The following is a 25,248-nucleotide window of genomic DNA, read 5'->3' as shown; positions in this document are numbered from 1 at the left end:
GTTTTTCTCTAACAGAATCTTTTTTTTTTTTGAGACAAAGTCTCACTCTGTCACCCAGGCTGGAGTTCTGTAGCACAATCTCGGCTCACTGCAACCTCTGCCTCCTGGGTTCAAGCAATTCTTGTGCCTCAGCCTCCTGAGTAGCTAGGATTACAGGCGCCCGCCACCACGCCTGGCTAACTTTTGTATTTTAGTAGAGACGGAGTTTCACCATGTTGGCCAGGCTGGTCTCAAATTCCTGACCTCAGGTGATCCGCCCGCCTCGGCCTCCCGAAGTGCTGGGATTACAGGGGTGAGCCACTGCACCAGGTCAACAGAATCATTTTTACCAAAGCTCTTCTTAGTAGTATCCCATTTACATTTCACCAGCCAACTCTGTCAAACAGATTTAATACACTCTGCCAGAGATTTAATAAAAACATTTAGTGAGGTCAAATAAAATAAAAATATAAAAAGGAAGAATATCAGCAATCTAAATATAGTGACCTGTTTCACTTCTAGTTTTCCAGAAAACTTCATTGTACAGATAACAACAACAACAACAAAAATAATGGTATGTCCACAAAACTTCAGGGAGAGCATTTGTGATTTATAAACAACCAAATTTTGGTTTTAGTTGTACTGTATTATCATAAACAATCATATTTGAGATGAAAATCTTCCCTTGGTAAGACTGAAGAGAAAATTATGAAAGAAAACTTTTTAAAAGAACATATTACTTCTCTGTAGTATATGCTTATATATGCTTCTGGATAAAAAAGAAGGATATAAATTTAATAAGTAGGAAGAGTTGACTCTAAAAGATAACTTTTTTAAAAAGAGCCACATCTTATACCTAAACATCCATGTTACATATAAGAGACAGTAGACTAAAATACTTGCCTAATCATATTTTGTATTATGTTGCATATTATTATAAAGTAGAAATAACTTCCACTGTAGCTACTATAAAAAGTTTAGATTTTCCCTTAAACTCTTCTGATGAAGAATTATTAAAAATTTCAGGAAAATTTTCAAGTAATTTTTTATATTTTAAATTATATTTTCTAAATGACTTAAATTTGTAGCCATATTTTTATTACCAACTATTATAATTAACCTATGAATTATTATTTAATCGAATTTATTATAACTCACCTATGAGAAACTGCTCCCCAAGCACCATGTTTATTTGTGAGAATATTGAGAATCTTCTGTTTCAGCTGATTTGCTGTTACATGATCTCGATGTTTAGCAGCACTGATAAGATGGTCACACATCTTTTCTTCGTCTCTTCTATCAGCAGCATATTGGGCACACTGTGACTATAAAGAAATACAAACAATGCATAATAATAAACTTTTTACTGCATATAAGTAAGGATGATATACATTTAAGTTAAAGGGTAACAGGAATTCAATTTTTTAAAACTCAAATAATGTAATCTTTTGATATTTTGTTCTAAAGAATACATATAGTCACCTTTCAAATATAAAAATGTGCTCTTTCTAAAATATATGTAAAATAATTTGAATAATATTGAAGTAATTAAAGACTCATGGTTTCTTCCAATTCTGAGAATCTAATTTTCATGTATTTTAGAAGCACAAATACTTACTATAAATGTAAACCTACTTGTTTATCAAGCCAATATAGTATATCTCACTTAAAATAAGAGGTATGTTCCTGATAATTACATATGAATCAAAAATCTGTCATTTAATTTATAGTTTTCCATTTCATGAATGGTAATGTGATTTAGAAGAAAATGTAGTCATTTAGGAATTCAGTAGACCTGGATTTTAATTCACAAAATATGCAAACTCCATATATTTTAATGTACTCAGTTTCATATTTGTAAACGAGGAGCTGAGACAAGATTTTTTTCTATGATCCCTCCACATTCTTAAAATGTAATGTGTTCAAACGGTTTCATGAAAACTACTACCTTATTCTTACCTCCCTTTTCCGATAATTATCAGTTGTCATGTCAGCTATCTGACATGTATTCATTCTTATATTTGTTAGCAACACTGGTATCAATGGATCATTTGTTGTATTAAAAATATTTAACATAAACATGAAGAGAAATATTTCTTTAATTATAAATTTGATTCTTTTTATTGCAGTTTTTATACAGAAAACTACAATAAATATACAGAGTGGTGTGACTATAACTTTTAACATTAATAAACGTGTAAAACAAGTAATATAACTAGGAAGAAAAAAGTCTCATACATCTGATAAAATAAATAGACCTAGTTCACATTCATCGTTACTATGCAAAAATCTATTTCATGGAAGGTACTTGAACATATTCCTCCCATTTATCTATTGATATACACTACTACCACAAGTAATCTCTTCTGGAGAAATAACCCTACAGTAATCTAAGAAGGATTAATTCATTTTCCAATTTATCTTTTTGTACAGGGAATCACCAATTAGTACAATGATCTGCCTCAGTAATGAGGTTAATATTTCATTAGCTCATTGGAGAGTAAAATTAAATTTTCATTTTTCTTCGTTAACAATTACAGTAGTTAACTAAAAAAACTTAACTGTGAAGTACCCATCTAAAATCAAATATACTTTTCTTCCTAATTATAGGCTGATATGGGGGATAGAAAAATTCCTCAAAAAGTTCTAGCAAAGTGTCATGACTTGTAAAATCTTTTACATTTAAAAGGGATATCTTTGTGTAAACTACACACACACACACACACACACAAACACACACATATCAATAGCTCTAACCCAAAAAGGAGAGATATAAACATCTCAGGTTAAAAAAATAAGGTACAATCATGAAATAACATTGGCAATATAATCAAAATTACATTTACATTAATATTATATTTTATGTATATAAAATCTAAAAAACACTAAGTCTTCATGTCTCCTTGGAAACCTCTTATCACCTTGGGAAGATGACCCACAACGAGAGTAATCTCATTCCTAAGAGTGAAAAATTGGTGTGTGTCGGGTGAGGGATAAAAATATTGTTATTTCAGTACATAAAACACAAATGTATGTAAGTACAAAAACAGATACACAGCCTATGGGTGGTATTATAAAATTTCTCTGGGATGAGAGGCCAATTAGGCAAAATGTCTAAAAGGACTCCTTAGGGAATCAATAACAACAACAAAAAAGGTTGAGAAACACTGCCCTTGGCTTAATGTCACCTTGGTTAAATGTGTTAAAGCTCATAACTAATATCTAGCCACTTGAAAATCTATTTTAAATGTTTTCACATGACAAATATTGATCTGCTTATATCCTCACAAAATATCTTGATTTTCTTAGTGGAAATACAAGAGACTCAAAACTGATCCTGCAGGGAATTCAGTTGAGATTCCAAATCTTATTTACTAATACGAAACTTCACTTTGATAAACATTTAAAGATCACTATGCTTTTATCAAAGTTTAAAATATCTGGTATCTTTTTCAGAATACGGTTGTTGCAATTTCACAAGACAAGTGGCTGCTTGTCTTGTGCCTCTTCTGACCAAATGAAGCAGAGGTCATGTGTTTGAAAGCAACAGCGGCTATTTTCCTGTCTCATGCTTTTCAGCCAGCTAGGTCAGAGATCACTAGACCTAGTCTATCAACTTGTATGACTCACAGAGCTGCTTAACTGAGATAAAAACCTCATCAAAACTAGAATTGTGGGCTCTGATTTCTAGCTACACCATACTTGTTAGCCTGTTGTATCAGGAGAATAAATTGGTGGGTCATTTATTACTTTCAAGTCCAACTAAGCCAAACACCAGGGCACATAAATATTTCTGGGACGTATTTTGTCTTGTAAATGGAATAAACTGAAATAATAAATAAGTGTTATGTATAAAACATAGAAATTGAAAGATTTTTTTGAATCTTATATGAGTTTATTCATATAACTGTATCATATACTCATATCTACCTACTGGTGTGTAAATCTCTGCTAGCTTAAAATAACTAAAATTGTTGCATTATAAATTATTTTTTGCATTTACTCTTGAGTAGATTAGACTAACTTCAGTCTACCAAATGGTTAGGCATATATAGGGCGGAAGGAATGTTTTCATGCTGTAAATGGGGTGAAAATAAATTCGTACTCTGTGTTTGACATTTACTAATGCTTTTAAAAAACAGGAACAGAAATGCTTTCGGTGAAATTTTCCTTTTAATAAAACCTTCTTATGTAAGGTCACAGATAGGTGATTTTTGGCTTATAATAGGCAGAATTTAGTCTACTCCCAAAACGTTACCTCAAACTCTGCATGTTTATGTACATCCTCGGCTCTTTGTCTGTTCAAAATAAACTCAGCTTCATTTGCAACACGAACTATATGGTCCTTCATAGCATGGCACAGTAATCTAAAAAGAAAAATACCTTTAGAAATATTATTCTTAATAGCTTTGGTTAGTTCAATTTTTTTCAATAATCAGATTTCAGTACTTCAAATATATATGTTTTAGATAAAGCTAGATATAAAATTAATATATTTTAAATTATGATTCAATAAAATGTGAAATACAGAAAGATGTCATGAAACTGTTGCACCAATTCCTCTGTTAAATAGTGTGTCTTGTGAATCAGCAATTCAGTTAATTCAATTAAGATAGGTTACTCAAAAATAAAAAATTTTGGTTGGAGTGTTTTCAAATGGTTATGCAACAGAAGTCACTATCTTAGAGGTAATTTTTCACAGATAAGTTCAATGACCATACTTTAGGAAATCAATAGACTAGATTCTCACTTTATTTTTATTTTTTTATATTGTACCTCAAAATTTTTAAAAATATAGGATACCCAGTTAAATTTGAATTTCAGATAAACCATGTAGATTCTTACTTTAAATAATGCAGATGATGGGACTAAATGACATCTAAAATTCTTTTAAATGCTGAGATTCCAAATTCTAATATGGAACTACAGTTAAAGTTCAACCATAGAGCCGACTTTTTTAACTACAGAAGTTACTTATTTAGAAGATTCGGATTATTTTAAAAATGTGTAGTGACATTTTACAGTGAAAAGCCTCTCACTATGTCCCCTAGTCACCAAATTTTCAACCTCAGCAGGTATCCACTGTTGTGCCTGGGTGTGTTTCACAGACTTCTAAAATATATAAATAAAAACACAAATATATTCTTTTCCCACACTTCCTAACACTGATAATTATTAGTACATTATACAGTCTGTTCTTTACCCAGCTTTTCTCAAATAGAAATGTATCTTGGAGATCTTTTCACATGTACACACAGGGAGCTTCTTCTAACTTCTTTTATAACATGTGGCAGAGATTACTTCCAAAGATGGCTGCAACAACATTTCCCATCCCACATGCTCTTTTGCAGTGTAACTTCGTCATCAAAAAATGGAGACTTTTTCTACTCCTTGTCGATCTGAGCTTGCCCTGTGACTTCCTGCGAGCCACAGAATACAGCAGAAGTGATGCTATGTGACTCCTGAGGCTAGGACATAAGATGTCCGGCAGCTTTTAATTTTTTTTGAACTCTCTCTTCTAGAGTCTATTGCTCCCCTGAGAGAAGCCTACATCACATGGAGCATGCTGAAGAGCAAAGAATTGCTCGGGCTCTCAGGCCTAGATGAGGTCTCAGCCCAAAGTAAGTCACGTTCAGGACAATGCAGACCCAGGCAACTCCACATGGAGCCAGAGAGAACTGCTTAGCTGAGCCCAGGCAATGAGAATCATGAGAAAGAAAAAAACTGATTACTGGTTTAAGCCACATGATGTTGATGATGATGGAGGAGATGGAGGAGGAAGAGGAGGAGGAGGAAGAGGAGGGGAAGATAATATTGATTATAATAACTGATATCATTTTGTTTTTCACTGTGTCAATTAAAAACAATGATTTGGCCTTTTTGTGCCTTCTTCAATTTCTTTTTTGCAATAAGTAATTACTGCATATTAAAAAAATAATATTTAAAAGGCTACCTTCAAGTCTTTCTGGGTTTTCCTTAAAGGGCAAGCTTAAGAAGTGGTTTCAGTTCCTTTATCTATGTCCTTTTTAAATTTCATTCTAATCCTCATATTCCTTCATTGTCCAGTTTTTCTTTCCGGGGATTTTAATCAGGAGTACTGTTTCAATAACAGCATTACTTATTTTCACTGCTCATTAATGAAATATATCAACTTTTTTTTGCTCAAGTTTTCATAAATATAAATCAGGTGGGAATAGGTTTAACTTGTTTTAATTTCTGTACTTACTAAATACTAAGTCCTAGTAATTCCTCCTATATTCTTCACTATATCATGTCTACCTGTGGCAAACTTTCTTCTTTACTGATACATAAATATAAGCAGAAGAAACAAAATATCATTATGTATTCTGATATTTCTAATTTATTATTTAAATATAATTTTAAAAGCCTACGTATGTCTTTGAGGTGAGTGTGACTATATTGGATTTATTTGTTCTTTCTAATATCAAGGCTGAATTACAAAACATGAAGTTTTAATATCTTTCCACCAAATTACTTGAATATCTTTGTGGCATCTTCCATAAAAATCGACAGGTGAATGGTTCCTTTATTTTAGGGTGGTAATGTAAATATTGAGCAACACTGAATTCAAGACAGTTCTCAGTAGAAATCCGTCTAAAATCCATGTCTGCTCAGATATAGATTTAATCACTCCTTGATGAGATTTAGGTTAAATAACTACTCTGTCACTCTAGGACCAGTGGGAATGGTTCTGACAGTATGACAGCGGCACCAGTAAAATCTTGCATAGCAGCAGGATAGCTGCAGATATTTCCTAGAAGCATGGAGCAGCAACGTCTCCAATCTGTTGAGGGGGACACAGACACATTCTAATGGGAAAGTTGTCTAGTTTTCAGTCTAAAAGTTAACCACAACACAAATGATTAAAAGAATACAAAGGTTATGGAAATCTGTTAGATGTGACAATACTTAGGAAAAAAGATAAAAACTCCTCTGTAAATGACGTTGGAGGGCAAACAAACATACAGTCTTAATCACTAAGGGAAATGGAAAATTAAAAGAAGCTAAAAAAGAATATCATGTAAACTGATTATTAACTTTTGATCATATTATCAGCCTACATTTTGTAGAGAGGCTTCAAAAGAGAGAAGGGATGTGATATTAGAATATTCCATTAAATGGCTTTGTCTAGTGCATGCTGAAGGCTGAAGAAAGCCAGGAAGAAATCTAATATGTGCAAATCAGTGCAGATTACAAAACTTAAATAGATTAACAGGAGACAGCAGGAAGGGAAGGGCACATGGTCTGGCTGGTTAATACATATCATTCCCAGGAGCAAAGCAGTGGATTAGAAAAGCAAAGCAGCATGGCTGGGGGGTGGAGGCTTTGTAACAAAAGACTCCTGTCCTCAGACACACCAAAGAAATTGTGTCAGTTTTTCAAAGTCTGTTCCCCTATCTTGGGCACTTATGATTTCTGCCAACTGATCTATGCTGTTTTATTTACACGAGGAGAAGGTATCTTTCCATGGCTCTTGCCACCATTCTGAATGACACCATTACCCACAATTACCAAACATTGATCACAGCAGCTCACAATTATTTGATTAACTCAAAAGATCTTCAAGTCTCCCTTACTTCAGCAAAGAAATCCAATGGCCATAAGTAGCTTCATTTCACGTCTTTATGCTTTAAGTCTACTCTCAGATCATGATCTCCTATCCTTGCTGCTCTCTTTCCTCTTCTGCTTAAAAATTCACTTCCTTTTGCATCCATCTGGGATCCCACAATTCCATGTTTTAACCACTCTCTTGCCAACACCTTCACTTAATTCCTGATCTACCTGCTGCACTGGAGTTAAAGATGTGTGACCCTGGGTTAACACACTGGTCTCCTTTCTCAGTCTTACATCTAGACTGCTAAGGAAAGTAACAAAATGAATTTTCACTGAGGATAAAATCTATATTTTTTCACAGTCGTTTTTAACTCAGGTTTTGAGAGGCGACATGAATGTCTTTACTATCCTAAGCTCACTCACTTAAAGATAATAGTATATGTAAATACATAAATAAATAAATAAACCACTCTGCTGCACTTGGTGTTTATCAGTCTCTTGCTTCTTTAACAAATTATTTTATCTCACATATGTATATATGCCAAAGCAATATGTTGTTCAGATTGCTTGTGAGTTTTACAAATAAAGCTGCAGGTTTTCTGTAGATATTGTTTTTTAAATTAAAATAGTTCAATATTCTCTTCTATTCCTAATTTGCTAAGAGTATTCTTTCTAATTATGAACGTTACTGACCTTTACTAGATGTCTGCACCTACTAAGATGATCATAGAAGTTTTCACTTTTAATGTGATAAATGAATGACATTTTTAGAAATTTTTAAAATGATGAACAACTCCTGCATCCATGGGATAAATTTCCCTCATCACCGTCTTCCAGTTTGCCCCACATACACATGTTATCTTTTCATACACAGTTGAATTGAGTTCTGCTAATATTTTAATTAGAACTTACAGATCTATATTCATAAGGGAGATTGGCGTGTGATTTTCCTTTCTCCCACACATCTTATTTGCTCTTATAATTAAGATTACACAGTCCTCAATGAACGATCTGGATCATTCCCTGTCTGTGATCTCTAGGAGTTTGTGTAAGTTTGGAACAGAGTTTTACTTGAACATTTGGTAGATTATTTCTGTAAACTATTTGGGCTTAGAGTTTTCTCTACAGTAAGAAATTTTACTGATTAACTTCCTTTCATACTTAAAGAACTATTTAGGGTTTTGTTTCTTCTTTTTCAGTTATAGGAAGCTGTATATTTTCTAGGAGATTGCTCATTTCATTTAAATTTGTAATTTTAATGGCATAAGGTTTTGATAGCACTCTCATTTTCTTTTCTAATTAGTTTTGGCTATAATTATGTCTCCTTTTCATTCTGTATGTTCACTATTTGTGTTGTTTTATTTTGTTCTTAATCTTAGAAGAGTTTGCTCATTTATTATTATTAGTTAATGAATAAACATTTATCTTTGTTAATCTTCTCCACTGTATCTTATTTTTCTATTTTGCTGATTTCTGTTAGACTTCCTTATTATTAGCTTTCTTCTACTTTTCTATTTTGCTGATTTCTGTTAGACTTCTTTATTATTAGCTTTCTTCTACTTTGTGAAGGGGTTCTGTTATTTATCTAACTTGGACATTTTTTTTTTTGCAGTTAGAGATTTAGTTCATTAATTTTAGGCTTTTCTCTCAAGTAATAAGCTTTTACGCAAATAGATTTATCTTCAAGTTTCATTTTCCTTACATTCTACAAGTTTTTGTATTTAGTATATCTATTATTGTTTAGTCTAAATGCTTTTTATGTTTGAAATATAAGTTATTTAAGTGTTCAAAATTCTTCAGCAGTAATGAGAATATTTTAATATAAATTTTTTGTTCTTGCCTTCAAATATAAATTTACACTGGTCAGATATCATGGTATTGATAACACTAATTCTTAAAATCTGATAAGACTTGTGTTATGATCTAACTATGTCAGCAGTTCCCAACCTTTTTGGCACCAGGGACTAGTTTCATGGAAGAAAATTTTTCCACGGGCCAGTGTGGGTGGAAGGGGATGGTTTCGAGATGATTCAAGCACATTACATTTATTGTGTACTTTATTCCTATTATTATTACATTGTAATATATAATGAAATAATTATACAACTCACCATAATGTAGAATCAGTGGGAGCCCTGAGCTTGTTTTCCTGTGACTAGATGTTCCCATCTGGGAGTGATGGGAGATGGTGACAGATTATCAGCCATTAGATTCTCATAAGGAGCATGCAACCTAGATCCCTTGCATGCACAGTTCACAGTAGGGTCCATGCTCCTGTGATAATCTAATGCTGCCACTGATCTGACAGGAGGCGGAGCTCAGGCGGTGATGCCAGCAATGGGAAGTGGCTATAAATATAGATGAAGCTTTGCTCTCTTGCTGGTCATTTACCCGCTACTGTGCTGCCTGGTTCCTAACAGGCCAAGGACTGGTACTAGTCTGTGGCCCGGGGATTGGGGACCCCTGAACCATGTGATCAGATTTTACACATGTTACATGTTTGCTTGAGAATAATATGTATTCTCTATGATTGGGTGAAAAGTTGTATGTATCAATAGTATCAAATGCTAATTATGTTATTCAAATCTTGTATATATTCACTGAATTTTTTTGTCTCCCGGATATTTTGATAACTGAGATAGGAGTGTTGAAATCTTCCACTAAGATGGCAGATTTAGTGGAATCTGCCTTTAGTAAATGGAACTCACCTGGAGTTTTAATATTATCTGAGAAATTTGGTTTTTAACTGGAAATCATAGTCCTTTTATATTTATTGTGCTTATTGATATATAATGTATTTAATTCCAGCCCAATACTTTAAAAACCTTCCATTGGTCCCAGTTTTTTAATGCTTTTTATTGGGGTGGGGAGGGGTTGGGGATAGAAACTTTAGTTTTGATTCCATCCTTTTCCTCCCTACTGATTGGAAATGTATTTATTCTATTCATTGCTATGCTTGGGCTTTTACCAGGTATAGTTAACTTAAATAAGTATGAAGTTAAATAATATCATAAGCCTCTTCTACAACAATATTATGTAATAATACCTTCTAACTTATAAGCTATTGCCCAGTATTGTCCAGTTCAAACTCACATATTACATATCATTAGCCCTTTATAAAGACAATTTCTATGTAGATGTACACACATTTACAAATTTGTTTGCATACTTTTCTCCTTGTATAGTTTTGTCATTATGAGATTTTCTTATTTTATCCTGACATGCATACATTGTAAGTTTCTTAGTTGCTGTTCTCTCAGGGATAAACTATCTAAAATTATGGCTATCGCTAGATGTTCACTTCATGCTAATTTTTAAAAAGTATTTTTAAAATTGAGATATATTTCACATAACAAAATCCTCTCCATTTAAAAATGTACACTTTAGTGGTTTTTAGTATACTCACTATCTTGTGCAACCACGAACTATATAAGTCTAGATCCTTTTTATCATTCTGCAAAAATCCTTATACTTATTAGTAGTTAGTCTCAATTTCCTCTTTCTCCTTTCTTCTGGTAAGTACTACTCTACATTCTGTTTCTATGGATTTTCCTATTCTAGACATTTCATTTAAATGGAATCATACAATATGTGTCTGGCTTCTTTCAGGTAGCACACTATTTTTCAGGTTCATCCACGTCAAGTATGAGTGCCTTATTCCTTTTTATTGGTGAATAATATCCCATTTTATGCATATATCATAGTTTGTTTACCAACTCACCAGGTGATGAACATTTGGGTTGTTTCCACTTACAGGCAATTAGGAATTATGCTATTATGAATAGTTTTTTGTGAACATATGTTTTCAATTCTCTTGAGGATGTATCTACAGATGAAATTGCTGGGTCATATGGTAACTCTATGTTTAACTTGTCGAGTAACAGCCAAACTGTTTTCCACAGTGGCTGTACTATTTTACATTCTCACCAACAAAGTGTGAGGGTTCCAATTTCTGTGAATCCTGGCCAACACTTGTTATTGTCTGTTTTAAACATTATAGCCATTCTAGTGAATATGAAGTGGTATCTTATTGTGGTTTTCATTCGCATTTCTGAGAATCTTTTCACGTGTTCATTGGCCATCTGTATATCTTCTTTGGAGAAATGTCTACTTATATCTTCCACTCATTTTTAAATTGGGCCATTTGTCTTTTTATCATTGAGTTGGAAGGGTTACTTTTATATTCTGGAGATTAGACTCTTATTAGACACATGATTTGAAAACATTGATTTCAATTCTGCTGTCATATTTTCACTATCTTGTAAATGAATGTCTTTTGACACACACAAGTTTTAAATTTTGATGACTATCAATTTACTTTTTTTTTGCATGTCCTTTTGGTGTCATATCTATGAAAACCATTGGGTAATTCAGGGTCATGAAGATTTTTAACTATGTTTCCTTCTAATAGTTATAGTTCTCACATTTGGGTCTTTCATGCATTTTGAATTAATTTTTTCATAGGGTGTAAGGTTGGAGACTAGATTTGTTCCTTGGCCTGTTGATATCCAGTTGTTCCAGCACCATTGTTGAAATGACTGTCCTTTCAACAATGGTAAGGACAGTCATTTTGAAAAGTCTTGGCAACCTTGTTGAAAATAAATTGACCATAAGTATATGGGTTTCTTTGTGGACTCTCAATTCTATTAAATTTCTCTGTAAGACAATCTTTATCTAGTAGCACACTGTTTTGATCACTGTAGCTTTGTGTTAAGTTTTGAAGTTAAGAAGTATAAGTCCTCCAAATTTATTCTTTTAATATAAGTTTGGTTATCCTATGTCTCTTGCAATTCCATATTATTTTAGAATCAGCTTCTCCATTTCTGAAAACAGACAGCTAAAATTTTGATAGAATGCATTGACCTTATATATAAATATGAAAAGTACTGTTATCTTAAAATTATTAACTTTTCCAATCCATTAAAACCTGGGAGGTATTTCCACTTATTTATACTCTCTTTAATTTCTTTCAACAATGTTTGAAAGAAATTCAACAATGTTGTGGTTTCTGATGGACAAGTGTTGACATTCTTTGGCTAAATTTATTCCTTTTTTAAAAAAAGTTTAATTGTAATAAAATACATATAATACAAAATTTACAGCATTTAATTGTACAGTTCAGTGGTACTAAACACATTTTCAATGTTTTGCTACTGTCACTAATACCCATTAACAGAACTTGTTTCATTTGGAAAAATCTAAATTCTTTACCTATTTAGAAATATTAATAAGTCCCCATTACCTGCTCCTCCATCCTCAGCCCTTGGCCACCATCATCCCACTTTGTCTCTGTTTCACTACTCTAGGTACCCCATATAAGTGGAATCATGAGGTATTTGTCCTTTCATTACTGGCTTATTTTATTTAGCATCCATGTTGTAGAATGTGTTAGAATTTCATTCGTTTTTAAGGCTGAATAATATCCCATTGTATGTATAAGGAGCTCTGTTTACGCTTCACTTGTCAATGGGCATTTTGGTTGCTTTAACCTTTTAAGTACTGCAAATAATGCAGCTATGAACATAGGTGCACAAATACTACTTAGAGTCCCTACTTTTAAATCTTTTGGCAACATAAGCAGCAGTGGAATGGCTGGATAATACGGCAATTCTATTTTTAAATTTCTTAGGATCTGCAATACTGTTTTCCATAGTGACTACTCCAATTTACCATCCCACCAACAATGTACAAGTGTTTCAGTTTCTCCATGTCCTTACTAACACTGATTATTTTCTAATTTTTTGATAGTGCCTAATATGGTTTGGATCTGTGTTCCCACCCAAATTGTATGTCAAAGTGTAATTTCCAATGGTGGAGGTGGGGCTTGGTGGGAAGTGACTGGATCATGGTGGTGGTTTCTCATGAATGGTTTAGAAATACCCCTTGCTGCTGTTCTCATGATAGAGTGTGAGATCTCATGAACTTTGGTTGTTAAAAGTGTGTAACACCTCCCCCCTCTCTCCTGCTCCTGCTTCTGCCATGTAAGACATGCCTGACCCCACTTCACCTTCCGCCATGATTGTTTGTTTCCTGAGGCCTCCCAGAAGCCAAGCAGATGTCAGCATTATGCTTCCTTTACAGCCTGCAGAAGAGCCAATTAAACCTCTTTTCTTTATAAATTACCCAGTCTCAGGTATTTCTTTATAGCAATGCAAGAATAGACTACTACAGTGCCCATCCAAATGGTTATACAGTGGTATCTCATTGTACTTTTGATTTGCATTTCCACAATGACTACTGATGTTGAGCATTACTTAATATCATTGTTACATTTTATTATTTTTGACTTTATTGTTAATGGAACCATCTTCTTAATTTTATTTTCAGATGGTTCATTGCTAGTGTATAGAAATGCAATTGATCTTTGTATATTGATCTCATATCCTGCCATTTTGCTGAATTTGTTTATTAGCTCTAACAGATCCTTTTTTTTTGGGGAGTTTCTTTAAGGGTTTCTATATATAAGTCCTACCTTCTACAAATAGAGAGTTTTATTTCTTCGTTTTCAATTTAGACAGTTTTTATTTTGTTTTCTTAATTAACTACCCTAGCTAGAACCTGCAGTATAATGTTGAATAGCACTAGTATTAGTGGGCATTGTTGTCTTCTTCCCTTAGGGTGAATACATTCAGTCTTTCATAAATAAGCATGACTTCATTGCGGGGTTCTTTGGTTTGTTTTGTTTTGTAAATCTCACTTATCAGGCTGAGAAAGCTTCCCTCCATTCCTAATATGTTGAGTATTTTTATCATTAAACAGTATTAAATTTTGTCAAATGATTTTATCTATTAAGATCTGATCATGTGTTTTTCTCCCAGTCATTTCAGCAATATGGTGTATTATGCTGATTGATTTTCATGTGTTAAACCAACTATAAATTCCTGGAATAAATCCCATTTAATCAAGGTATATAATCCTTTCTTACATATTGCTGAAGTAGATCTTCCAGTATTTTGTTCAGGATTTTTGCATCCATAGTCATAAGATTTGTAGTTTTATTAACCTTTATTTAATAGCGTGGTAGATACCGGTTTGTTACTTTTCAAACGACTTTATCTGGGTTTGGTATCATTCAGGGTAATAATCGCATCATAAAATGAGTTAGTGTTTCATCCTCTTCTGTGTTTGGGGAGAGTTTGAGAAGGACTGCTGTTGATTCTCTTTCATCTCAAATGTTTGATAGCATTACCAGGGAAAACATCTGGTAATGAATTTTTCTTTGTTGGAAGTTTTGCTAAATTACTAACTCAAACTCCTTACTGTTACAGCAATATTCAGATTTTCTATTTCATATTCAGTCAGTTTTAGTTTAGCGTTAGTTATGTTTCCAGAAATTTTTCCATTTCATATAGGTTTTCTAGTATTGACACACAATGGTTTATAGTAAGTAGTCCCTTATAATCTTTTTTCTTTCGTTAAGGTCATTAATAATGTTCTGACTTTCATTCCCAATTTTAGTAATTTGAGTCTTCTTTCTTTTTTTTCTAGCTAAAGTTTTTTTCAATTTTGTTGGTCTTTTTAAAGGATCAACTTTTGGTTTTATTAAGCTTTATTACTTTCAAATTCTCTGCTTTATTCATACTTTAATTGCTATTTTTTCCTTCCTTCAGTCTGCTTTGGATATAATTTGCTCCTCTTCTTCTAGTTTGTCCTGTTTGGGGTGGGGCAGGTTATATTAATGTTTTCTTATTTCCCCTTTTTAAAAGTAGTTACTTATAGTTATAAATTTCCTTCTGAGCCCTACTTTAAATGCATCCCATGAGTTTTGATTTTTTTTCATTCTCTTCAAAGTATTATGTCATTTCTCTTGTAATTTATCCTTTAACCCATTGGTTATTTAGTAGTTTCCTGTTTAACTTCCACACATTTGTGAATCTTTCAAATTTCCTTCTCTTACTGATTTCAAATTCCAATCCATTGTGGTTGGAGAAGATAAAATCCATGCTTTCAACCTTTTTAAATTTATTGAGAATTGTTTTTTGGCCACATATGGTCTGTCCTACAGAATGTTTCATGTGCACTTGTGAAGAACATGTGCCTGCTACTCTTAAATGATATATTCTATAGATGGCTGGGAGGTCTAGGTGGTATATACTGTTGTTTCAGTCTAGGTGTTCTATCCATTATTCAAAATGGGATACTAAAATCTCCAAGTAATGTATTTGAATTATTTATTTCTCCCTTTAGTTCTGTATGTTTTTGCTTAATATATTTTAGGGGTCTCTTGTTAAGTGCATATATTTTTAAAACTATGATATCTTATTGATGGATTTACATAATTAACATTATATAATGTCTTTGTCACTGTAATGATTTTTGTATTAAAATATAGTTTGTCTGATATTAGCATAGTCATCCCTTCTTTTGAGTTCTATTTATATGGAATATGTTTTAAAATCATTTTTCTGTCAACCTATTTGTGTCTATTAATCTGTTTCCTGTAGACAGCTTACAGTTGGATCCTTTTTATAAAATCCAATCTTCAATTCTCAGTGTTTTAATTGGAAAGTTCATTTCACTTACATTTAGTGCAATTACTGATTTATCGATAAGAAAGGACTTCTGCCATTTTTCTATTTGTTTTCTATATGTCTTATTTATTTCTTCTTCCATTTCTTGCCTTCTTTGGTACTAACTAAATATTTTTTAGTGTAGTATTTTCTTTCCCTTGTTATTTAACTTTTGGGTTCAAGGGTATATGGGCATGTTTGTTATATGGGAAAACTGCATGTCACAGGGGTTTGGTGTATAATTTTGTCACCTGGGTAATAAGCACTGTAGCCGATAGGTATGTTTTCTGATCCTCTCCTTTATCCCACCCTCTACCCTCATGTAGTCCCCAGGGTCTGCTGTTTACCTCCTAGTATCATGTGTTTTCATTGTTTAGCTCCCACTTATAAAAGATAATATGCAGTATTTGGTTTCCCGTTCTGTGTTAGTTTGCTTAGGATAATGGCCTCCAGCTCTATCCATGTTGTTGCAAAGGACATGGTTTCATTTTTTTTTAAGGCTTCATAATACGGTGTATATGTACTGTATTTTCTTAACCCAGTCTACCATTGATGGATATTTATGTTGATTCCATGTCTCTGCTACTGTGAATGATGCTGCAGTGAATATTTGCATGCATGTGTCTTAATGGTAGAACAATTTATATTCCTTTGGGTATATACCCAGTAATGGGATTGCTGGGTTAAATGGTAATTCTGTTTTAAGCTCTTTAAGGAAGTGCCACACTACTTTCCGCAATAGCTGAAATAATTTGCACCCCCACCAGTAGCGTATAAGCACATCTCTTTGACTAGTGGAACATATTTTAAAAACTTAATGTCTGTGTTTAGAAAGTTCTAGGCAATGCATCCTCAAGCAGAGTTTCTATTGATTTGGTTTTTTGCTGTGTGTGGGTCATACTTTTTAATTTGTCTCCTTGCAATGATGTTTTGAGTATTATAATATGGCAACTCTTGAAATCTCATTCTCTCTCTTCCCTAGGATTTGTTGGTGTTGTTTTCGTTATCTGATGAGTGATTTTTCTTAACTAATTTTGTATGGTTTGTATTCTTTGTCATGTGTGGCCACTGAAATCTGTGTTTCATTACCTTAGTGGTCAGCTAATAATTGAATAGAGATTTCCTTAAATTCCTGGATAGAAAAAACCTCCCAGATTTTCCTAAGGAACTCTGAGTAGGGACAGTCCTTCAATAATCAACCAGGCAAGTTTCAACTTTACCTTAGCATTCACTTCCTTTTCCATATTGTCGCAAGGCCAGCAGAAGGTGAAGCTTAAGGCCTTCCTAAGTCTGTCCAGAGGATGCACATAGCCCCTGGCATGCAAATGGCCTTTTAGACTTCCATAAATATGTTAGAGCTTTTCAAAGCCCTTATGTACCCATTTCCAAGCTGTTCCTCCCAAACTTTTGGTTAACACACTATTTGCCTAAACTCTTATCTTTTACCTAAGGCAGTAACATCTCCTAGGATGTTAATTAATTAACATTAATTAACATTAATATATGTGTAATTAATCTACACAGATGTTTCCTGACTTATGAAGTTGTGTCCTAATAAACCCATCATAAGTCAAAAATACTGTAAGTTGAAAATATATTCAATACACTTAACTTATCTAACCTAAGAACTGAAAGATCTCGGTAAGGAAATTTATAATACATCGATGAAACAAATCAAAGAGAACATCAAAAAATGGAGGGATATTCCGTGTTCATGGATTGAAAGAATCAACAGTGTTAAAATGACCATACTATCCAGAGCAATCTACAGATTCAATGCAGTCCCCATCAAAATACCAACGACATTCTTCACAGAAATAGAAAAAAACCAATGCTCAAATTTATATGGAATCACCAAAGACCCAGAATAGCCAAAGCTATCCTATGCAAAAATAACAAAGCTGGAGAAATCTCATTACCTGTCTTCAAATTATATTACAGAGCTATAGTAACCAAAACAGCATGTTACTGGCACACAGACCAATGAAACAGAATAGAGAACTCAGAAACAAATCCACACACCTACAGTGAACTCATTTTTGACAAATGTGCCAAAGAAAGATATCTCTTTAATAAATGGTGTGGGGAAAACTGGATATCCATATGCAGAAGAATGAAACTAGACCCCTATCCCTCATCATATATAAAAATCAAATCAAAATGGATTAAAGATTTAAATCCATAAGCTCAAACCATAAAACTACTAGAAGAAAACACTGGTGAAAATCTCCAGGATACTGGTTAGGCCAATGATTTCTTGAGCACTACCCCAAAAGCACAGGCAACCAAAGCAAACATGAACACATGGGATCACATCAAGTTAGAAAACTTCTTCACAACGAAGGAAACAGTCAACAAAGTGAAGAGATAATCCATAAATTGGGAGAAAATATTTGCAAACTACCTATCTGACAAGGAATTAATAACCAGAATATATAAGGAGCTCAAATAACACTATTGGTAAAGATCTAATAATCCAATTAGAAATGGGCAAATAATTTGAACAGACATTTTTCAAAAGAAGACATACGAATGGCAAACAGGAATATGAACAGGTGTTCAACATCACTGATCATCAGAGAAATGCAAACAAAAACTACAACGAGGATGGGCACGGTGGCCCACGCCTGTAATCCCAGCACTTTGGGAGGCCAAGATGGGTGGATCACCTGAGGTCAGGAGTTCAAGATTAGCCTGGCCAATAGGGTAAAACCCCATCTCTATTAAAAATACAAAAATTAGCTGGGCGCGGTGGTGGGCGCCTGTAATGCCAGCTACTTAGGAGGCTGAGGCAGGAGAATTCCTTGAACCTGTGAGTTGGAGGGTGCAGTGAGCTGAGATCATGCCATTGCACTCCAGCCTGGGTGACTTGGTGAGACTCTGTCCCAAAACAAACAAACAAACAAACAAGCAACTACAATGAGATACCATCTCATGCCACTTAAAATGGCTTTTATCTAAACTTTAGCCATATCAAATGCTGCCGAGGATGTGGAGAAAAAGGAACCCTCATACACTGTTTGTGGGAATGTAAATTAGTACAACCCAGTAAGGAGAATGCTTTGGAGGTTCCTCAAAAACTAAAAATATATTTACCATTTGATCTAGTAATCGCAGTGCTGGGTATATACTCCAATGAAAGGAAACTGATCTACGGAAGAGGTATCTACACTCCTATGTCTGCTGCAGTACTGTTAACAGTAGCCAAGATTTGGAAGCATCCTAAATGTCCATCAACAGATGAAGTGATAAAGAAAATGCAGTACTTGTACACAATGGAGTAATATTCAGCCATAAAAAAGAATGAGACCCTGTCATTTGCAACAACATTGATGTAACTGGAAGTCATTATGTTAAATGAAATAGGCCAGGCACAGAAAAAGACAAACATAGCATGTTCTCACTCATTTGTGAAATCTAAAAATCAAAACAATTGAACTCATAGAGACAGAGAGTAGAAAGATGGTTACAAGAGGTTGGAAAAGGTATTGAGGAGTTGGAGAAAAGGTAGGGGTGGTTAACAGTACAAAAAAAATTAATTAGAAAGAATGAATAAGGCCTAATATTGAATACCACAACAGGGTGACTATAACCAATAATAATCTAATTGTATATTTAAAAATAACTAAAAGTATAATTGTATTGTTTGTAACATAAAGGATAAATGCCTGAGGTGCTGGATACCCCATTTTCCATGATGTGATTATTATGTATTGCACACTTGTATCAAAACATCTCATACCCTACAAATATATACATCTACCATGTATGCACAAAAATAAAAAATTTTAAAAATCCAATTAACTAATTACCTTTATCTTTGTCTAATCTGATAAATCATCAATAAACATCTTTTTTCCAACTTGTATTTTAAAAATTCCACGTTTCTGTTTTTCCAAATCTTCTTCATTTTTAATGGTCTCTTTTTATTCATTCTACTTTGCGCTTTATTTTATTTCACAATTCTAACCTTTGCAGCCCTTAGAGATCTAAATTCTTTTTTCCCCCTTGGTGATTCTCATGCACATTGGCTTTCAGTCTCATATATTTAGTCATTAAGTGTTTATCTATGGATGGTTTGCTTTTGTTTCTGGTGATAACAAGAAGAGTCCACTAGAAACATATCAGCCTCTCTTAACGATCTTGGCTTAGTCTGATAGTACCAGGCTAGATTCTCTGCTTTACTTTTGGTGGCAGGTTTAAAATCCCAATGACATGTTACTTTAGGCGTATACTGAGGGAATTCCTTCCCCTTGGGGCACTAATTTATAGTGGGGAGGGCTGGCCATGAAGGAGTCCTAACACTTTTAAGACTCATGATGCTCCAATGAGTGTACTCTATGTAGAATGTGAATATTCTGAACCACCAAGGTTTGTGAATTTTACCTCCATAATATACTTTTAATCTATTAATTCTTTCAAGTAATAATACTTTTGTTTAAATCTTAATCTTTTCTCACTTGGATTACAACAGCCATATAATTTTCTGCCTCCCTCAAGTCTTCCATCCTTCTAATACATTTTTCACTTTTCCATTGGTGTTATCCAAAGTTAAATTTCTCTAATGGCTACCCATAATTTACAAGATAATAGTTAAACTTATTATGATATAGAGATGTCTGTCTACTTCTACACTTTTCATTTTTCCATTGGTGTTATCCAAAGTTAAATTTTTCCAGTGGCTACCCCCAACTTACAAAATAACAGTTAAATTTATTACGATATAGAGATGTCTGTCTACTTCTCTTACCTTCTCTGCTGCCAATTTAACATATTTATTCTATATCCTTGAATAACCCTTGCATTTCCTTTAATGAGTCATGCTATTTCAGGGCCTTTATATATGCCATTTCTTCTTCTTATAACCCCTGCCACACCCACATCCCTATAGAGCTAAGAGACCTCTCCCAATCTCTCAAATGTTCCGGATATTTATTTATCACACTACCTTTGCTTTTCCTCTTATTTTCTTTTAAAAAGTCTTTCTCTTTCTAAAACTGCAAAATTCAGTAAATGAAGTACAAAATCTATTTATCTCAGTATCCAGTATGATTTGCATGGTACCTGTCATGAAGTATGAACTCACCAATAGTATACAGCTAAACGGATAAATGACTGAATGAATGCATGAATATGTTATGTGGGAAGAAGAAGGCTAAGAAAAATAGTATTTAATGATAATGTCATTTTTGTTAAAGCTATAAAACTGTACAGTACATTTAACACGGAAAAAACAAGGTAAATAAAACATCAGATAATTTAAGAATAGCTATTACAGAACATTTCCTACTTGGAGTATCTATACAACACAGAAAGTGAATAAAGTGATCTTCATTTTCTAATGCAAGTTTATTTTTCATAGGAAACAGAAGAAGAAAATAGTTTATCCAGTCCTATTCTTTTCTGTTTAATAACAGATAAGAGTTGTCATGAATACCAGAAAAAAGAAGTCAGTTAACAGAACAAAGTATCCTATTCCAAATGGAACAGATGTCAACAAGCAAGTTCTGATGCTCTTGGAAGTAACTGACTTTATGCAGTTTGTTATAATTTAAATGCATGTCTTTGACCTCAGACTGTGAGATCCTGCATTTTAAATATAAACAATTTCTATTACTTGATGAAAAATACATCAATAGAAAAGGCAATAGGATAGGTCAAATTCATTTTTCATCATATGTAGATTACAGAACAAAAGGCAGAACTAGTTTGTATCTATGTTCTGTTGTTCAGCAGCATGACAATTTAGGACAAATAATTTTCCCTATGTCTTAATTTCAGTTTTTGTCATCAGAGAATGGGCGTGTACTATTTCAGATCTCCTACAAACTAGGGGAAAGAGTGCATGCCCAAACTGTAAGATTAGATTTTAAGATCCTGATTTACTTAGTGAAGAAGACAGACTTTGATTGGGGATTTAATACCTCGGTGTAATTTCCTCTGGCTCCAAAATCTCAAAAGTAAGTCACGAAGTTTCTGGTGTCACTAAAAAGTACCTCAAAATGGTAGTTCCCTTTTCTGAAAGATACACATTGATAGATTGGTCATCTTTATGCTCCTTAGAAGAGAGAAAAAGAGATGGCAGATCTTGCTATTTAGTTACGAAGCTCCATACCAGATTGTGAGGGGAATTCATATCAATTCTTCATGTTCATAATCTAGATTTGTAGTCTGCCATATTAGTTATGAACTATGCTACTAATCAAACTCTTTTTTTGAAGAATGACCCAATTTACTCATTTTCATAGGCTGTAAAACTACAAAGATCTGAACACTGAGGCATAATGATGGTATATGTAGCAGGCTATTTTGAGACTTTCTATTTGTGTAGAACAAGATGGAAAAATAAGACACTAGAGACTTCTCCCTCTATATAGCTATTAGAAAAAAAATGATAAGTTATTCTCTTAAAATAGAAATCTTTCCTTAAGGATAAAATCTATCAATTATTCATGCCTTTGGGGGTCAGTTGATTATATGAACAATTATATAAAAATACAATCAGACCTAACTACGTATTAATTCACTATGGGAACTCTCATTTTGATTGGGTGAGAAGTAGGGAGAATAAAGAGAAACCAAAATAATAATCCTGGAGCTTGACACTGAAATATAAGGACTTGATATGGAAAGGAGAGAAGCATTGAAAAGAGAAGGCAGGGTGACGAGAGTGAATTAACACTGGATGAAAACCATCCCTTCCCTGTGGAATTAAGTGTTAAGGGAAAGCCCCTAGATAGGAGACCCATCTGTGCTCCTGCGTGGGATGTGAAAGGTCCTCTATTTTCCTCACGATTGTCCAGAGCCTTCAAAATCCAGCTAAAGTGCCACTTAAATAACTAAATCCTGATAAAAACAAATGACATTTCTTGAGTCTTTATTATGTTCCAGAAACATTGAGAACTGATTACTTAATAGGCTAAGTGCTTTACAGTTATCATCTCATTTGATTCTTACTTCACTTCATATCTTATTAGTTAAGCACAATTAGCCCCACTATACACAAAGAAAAAAAAAACTGAAACAGATTAAGTAACTTGCTCAAAGTCACAGAAACAGGTGACTATGTTGTTCGGGAAAAGCTATCAGTTTGGTGTGGCTGCTAATAGTTTCCAGAGAGTAAGTAAAGACAAGGGGTAAAAAGTTAGGCATTCATCTACTGAACAATAATTTACTGAGAACCTTCTTTGTGGTAGTAAATGACAGTAAAATATAAGCATGGTATAGGAGCACTTCATGGAACCTGAAGTAGGTTCCTAATTCAGTGTGAGAAGAAGGCCAGATAAGCGAAGGCCTTCTGGGTAGTGTTACAGAGCCTGAACTTTATAAGCAATGAAATGCTACTGTAGTTTTTTTAAAGTCTGGTTTATTGAGACACAATTTACATATAATAAAATTAACCCTTTAAAACTGCAGTTTAATTTTGACAAATGCATATTTCATCTAATCAAGACCACTATCAAGAACACTTCCCTCACCCCAAAATGTTCTTTTGTTACTTTTTCCTGCCATCTGTAGCAAGTGAACTTGAACTGTTTTCTGTCCCTATAATTTTGTCTTTCATAGAATGTCACATAAATGGAATCATGTGGTATGTCTTTGCTGTTTGGCTGCTTTCACTTCACACAAGCATTTTTTAAGTTCCATACATGTTATTGTGTGTATCAGTAGCTCACATTTTTTAAATTGTGGAGTTGAATTTACTTATAATGATGGATGATAATGAGTAACAATTTACCTGTTGATGTACATTTGGGATACTTTCAGTCCTTGGCTATTACGAATAAAACTGCTATGAATATTCACATACAGGTCTTAATGTGGACTTATTTTTCATTTCTCTTGGGCAAATACCTAGGCTTAGAATTATTAGGACATATGGTAAAAATATGTTTAACCTTGTAAAATACTGACAAAACTGTTTCCAAGTGGGTATATTATTTTGCACTTCCACCACCACGGTACAAGTGTTCCCGTGGCTCCACATCCTCACCAATGCTTGGTGTTGACAATCTATTTATTCCCATTATAGTAAGTGTGTAATGTTATCTAATTGTGGTTTGAAATTGAATTTGCCAAATGAGTAATGAGGTGGAAAATTTTTTCATACAGTGATTGGCTATTTGTATATCTTCTTTGGTGTAGTGTCTGTTCAGATTTTTTGCCTACTTGTGTAGTTCATCTTTTTATCATTGAGTTGTAAGGTCTGGATTCTCTATTTCCTTCTGTTGATCTGTCTGTCTTTACATCAGTGCTATCCTGTCTTGATTACTGTAGTTTTAGAATAAGTCTCAAAGTCAAATGGTATAAATCTTCCAGCTTTGTTCCTTTTCAATTTGTTTTGGTTATCTTAGGCCCTGTGTATTTTCACAGACATTTTTAAATCAGCTGGTTAAATTTCTACCTAAAACAAAAAAAAAGCCTGCTGAAATTTTAATTAGGTTTCTGTTGTGTCTCTCACTTTAGAAAGAACTAACACCTTAATAATGCTGGGTCTTCAGATCCACGAACACAGTGTCCGCACATTTTTAAATATATTTATATGTTATTTTTTGTGGGTACATAGTTGGTATATATATTTAGCGGGTGCATGAGATATTTTGATCCAGGCATGCAATGCATGATAATCACATCATGCAAAATGGGGTATCCATCCCCTCCAGCATTTATCCTTTCTGTTATGAACAATCCAATTATACTCTTTTAGTTATTTCAAAATGTACAATTATTTTGGCTATAGTCGCCCTGTTGTGCCATTGAATACTAGGCATTATTCCTTCTTTCTATTTTTTTGTACCCATTAACCATCCCCATTTCCCCTGTATTTATTTTTATTTTTTTGGCAGAAATATGTTGTAGGTTTTATTGTAGAGTCTTTTGTATACTTTTAAAGTATACCCCTAAGTGCTTCCTATTTTTGATACTATTATAATAGTTTATTTTATTTCAATTTCCAATGTTTTATATATGTTAACATGCTTGTTGTTATAACTGATTTTGAACACTGGTCTTGTATCCTGTGACTTTGCTAAATTTACTTATTAGTTCTAGTACCTTTTGTCATACATCTTAAGATCTTCTATTTGCCAAAATGAACTGGCTAAGAACTCCAGTCAAATGTTTGATACAAGTGGTGAGAACATCCTTGCCTTGCTTTAGATCCACAAGGAAAGCATTTTGTCTG

General features: G+C 33.5%; 1 protein-coding gene across 6 annotated transcripts in view; it reads right to left on the bottom strand.

Annotated features, from left to right (window-relative positions):
* NBEA (neurobeachin) overlaps positions 1 to 25,248 on the bottom strand; it is a 747,382-nt gene that overhangs the window by 326,368 nt on the left and 395,766 nt on the right. For all 6 annotated transcript variants that reach the window (XM_054528904.2, XM_054528905.2, XM_054528908.2 and 3 more), the window contains 2 exons: positions 4,238 to 4,346; positions 1,138 to 1,304 (listed from right to left, as the gene is read on the bottom strand). In XM_054528904.2, the coding sequence (XP_054384879.2) occupies positions 1,138 to 1,304; positions 4,238 to 4,346 (276 nt within the window). The remainder of the gene's footprint in view (positions 1 to 1,137; positions 1,305 to 4,237; positions 4,347 to 25,248) is intronic.

Source organism: Pongo abelii, chromosome 14 (assembly GCF_028885655.2).
Source record: "Pongo abelii isolate AG06213 chromosome 14, NHGRI_mPonAbe1-v2.0_pri, whole genome shotgun sequence".
In the NCBI taxonomy this organism is placed as follows: domain Eukaryota; kingdom Metazoa; phylum Chordata; class Mammalia; order Primates; family Hominidae; genus Pongo; species Pongo abelii.
This window is presented reverse-complemented; position numbering and strand designations above follow the sequence as displayed.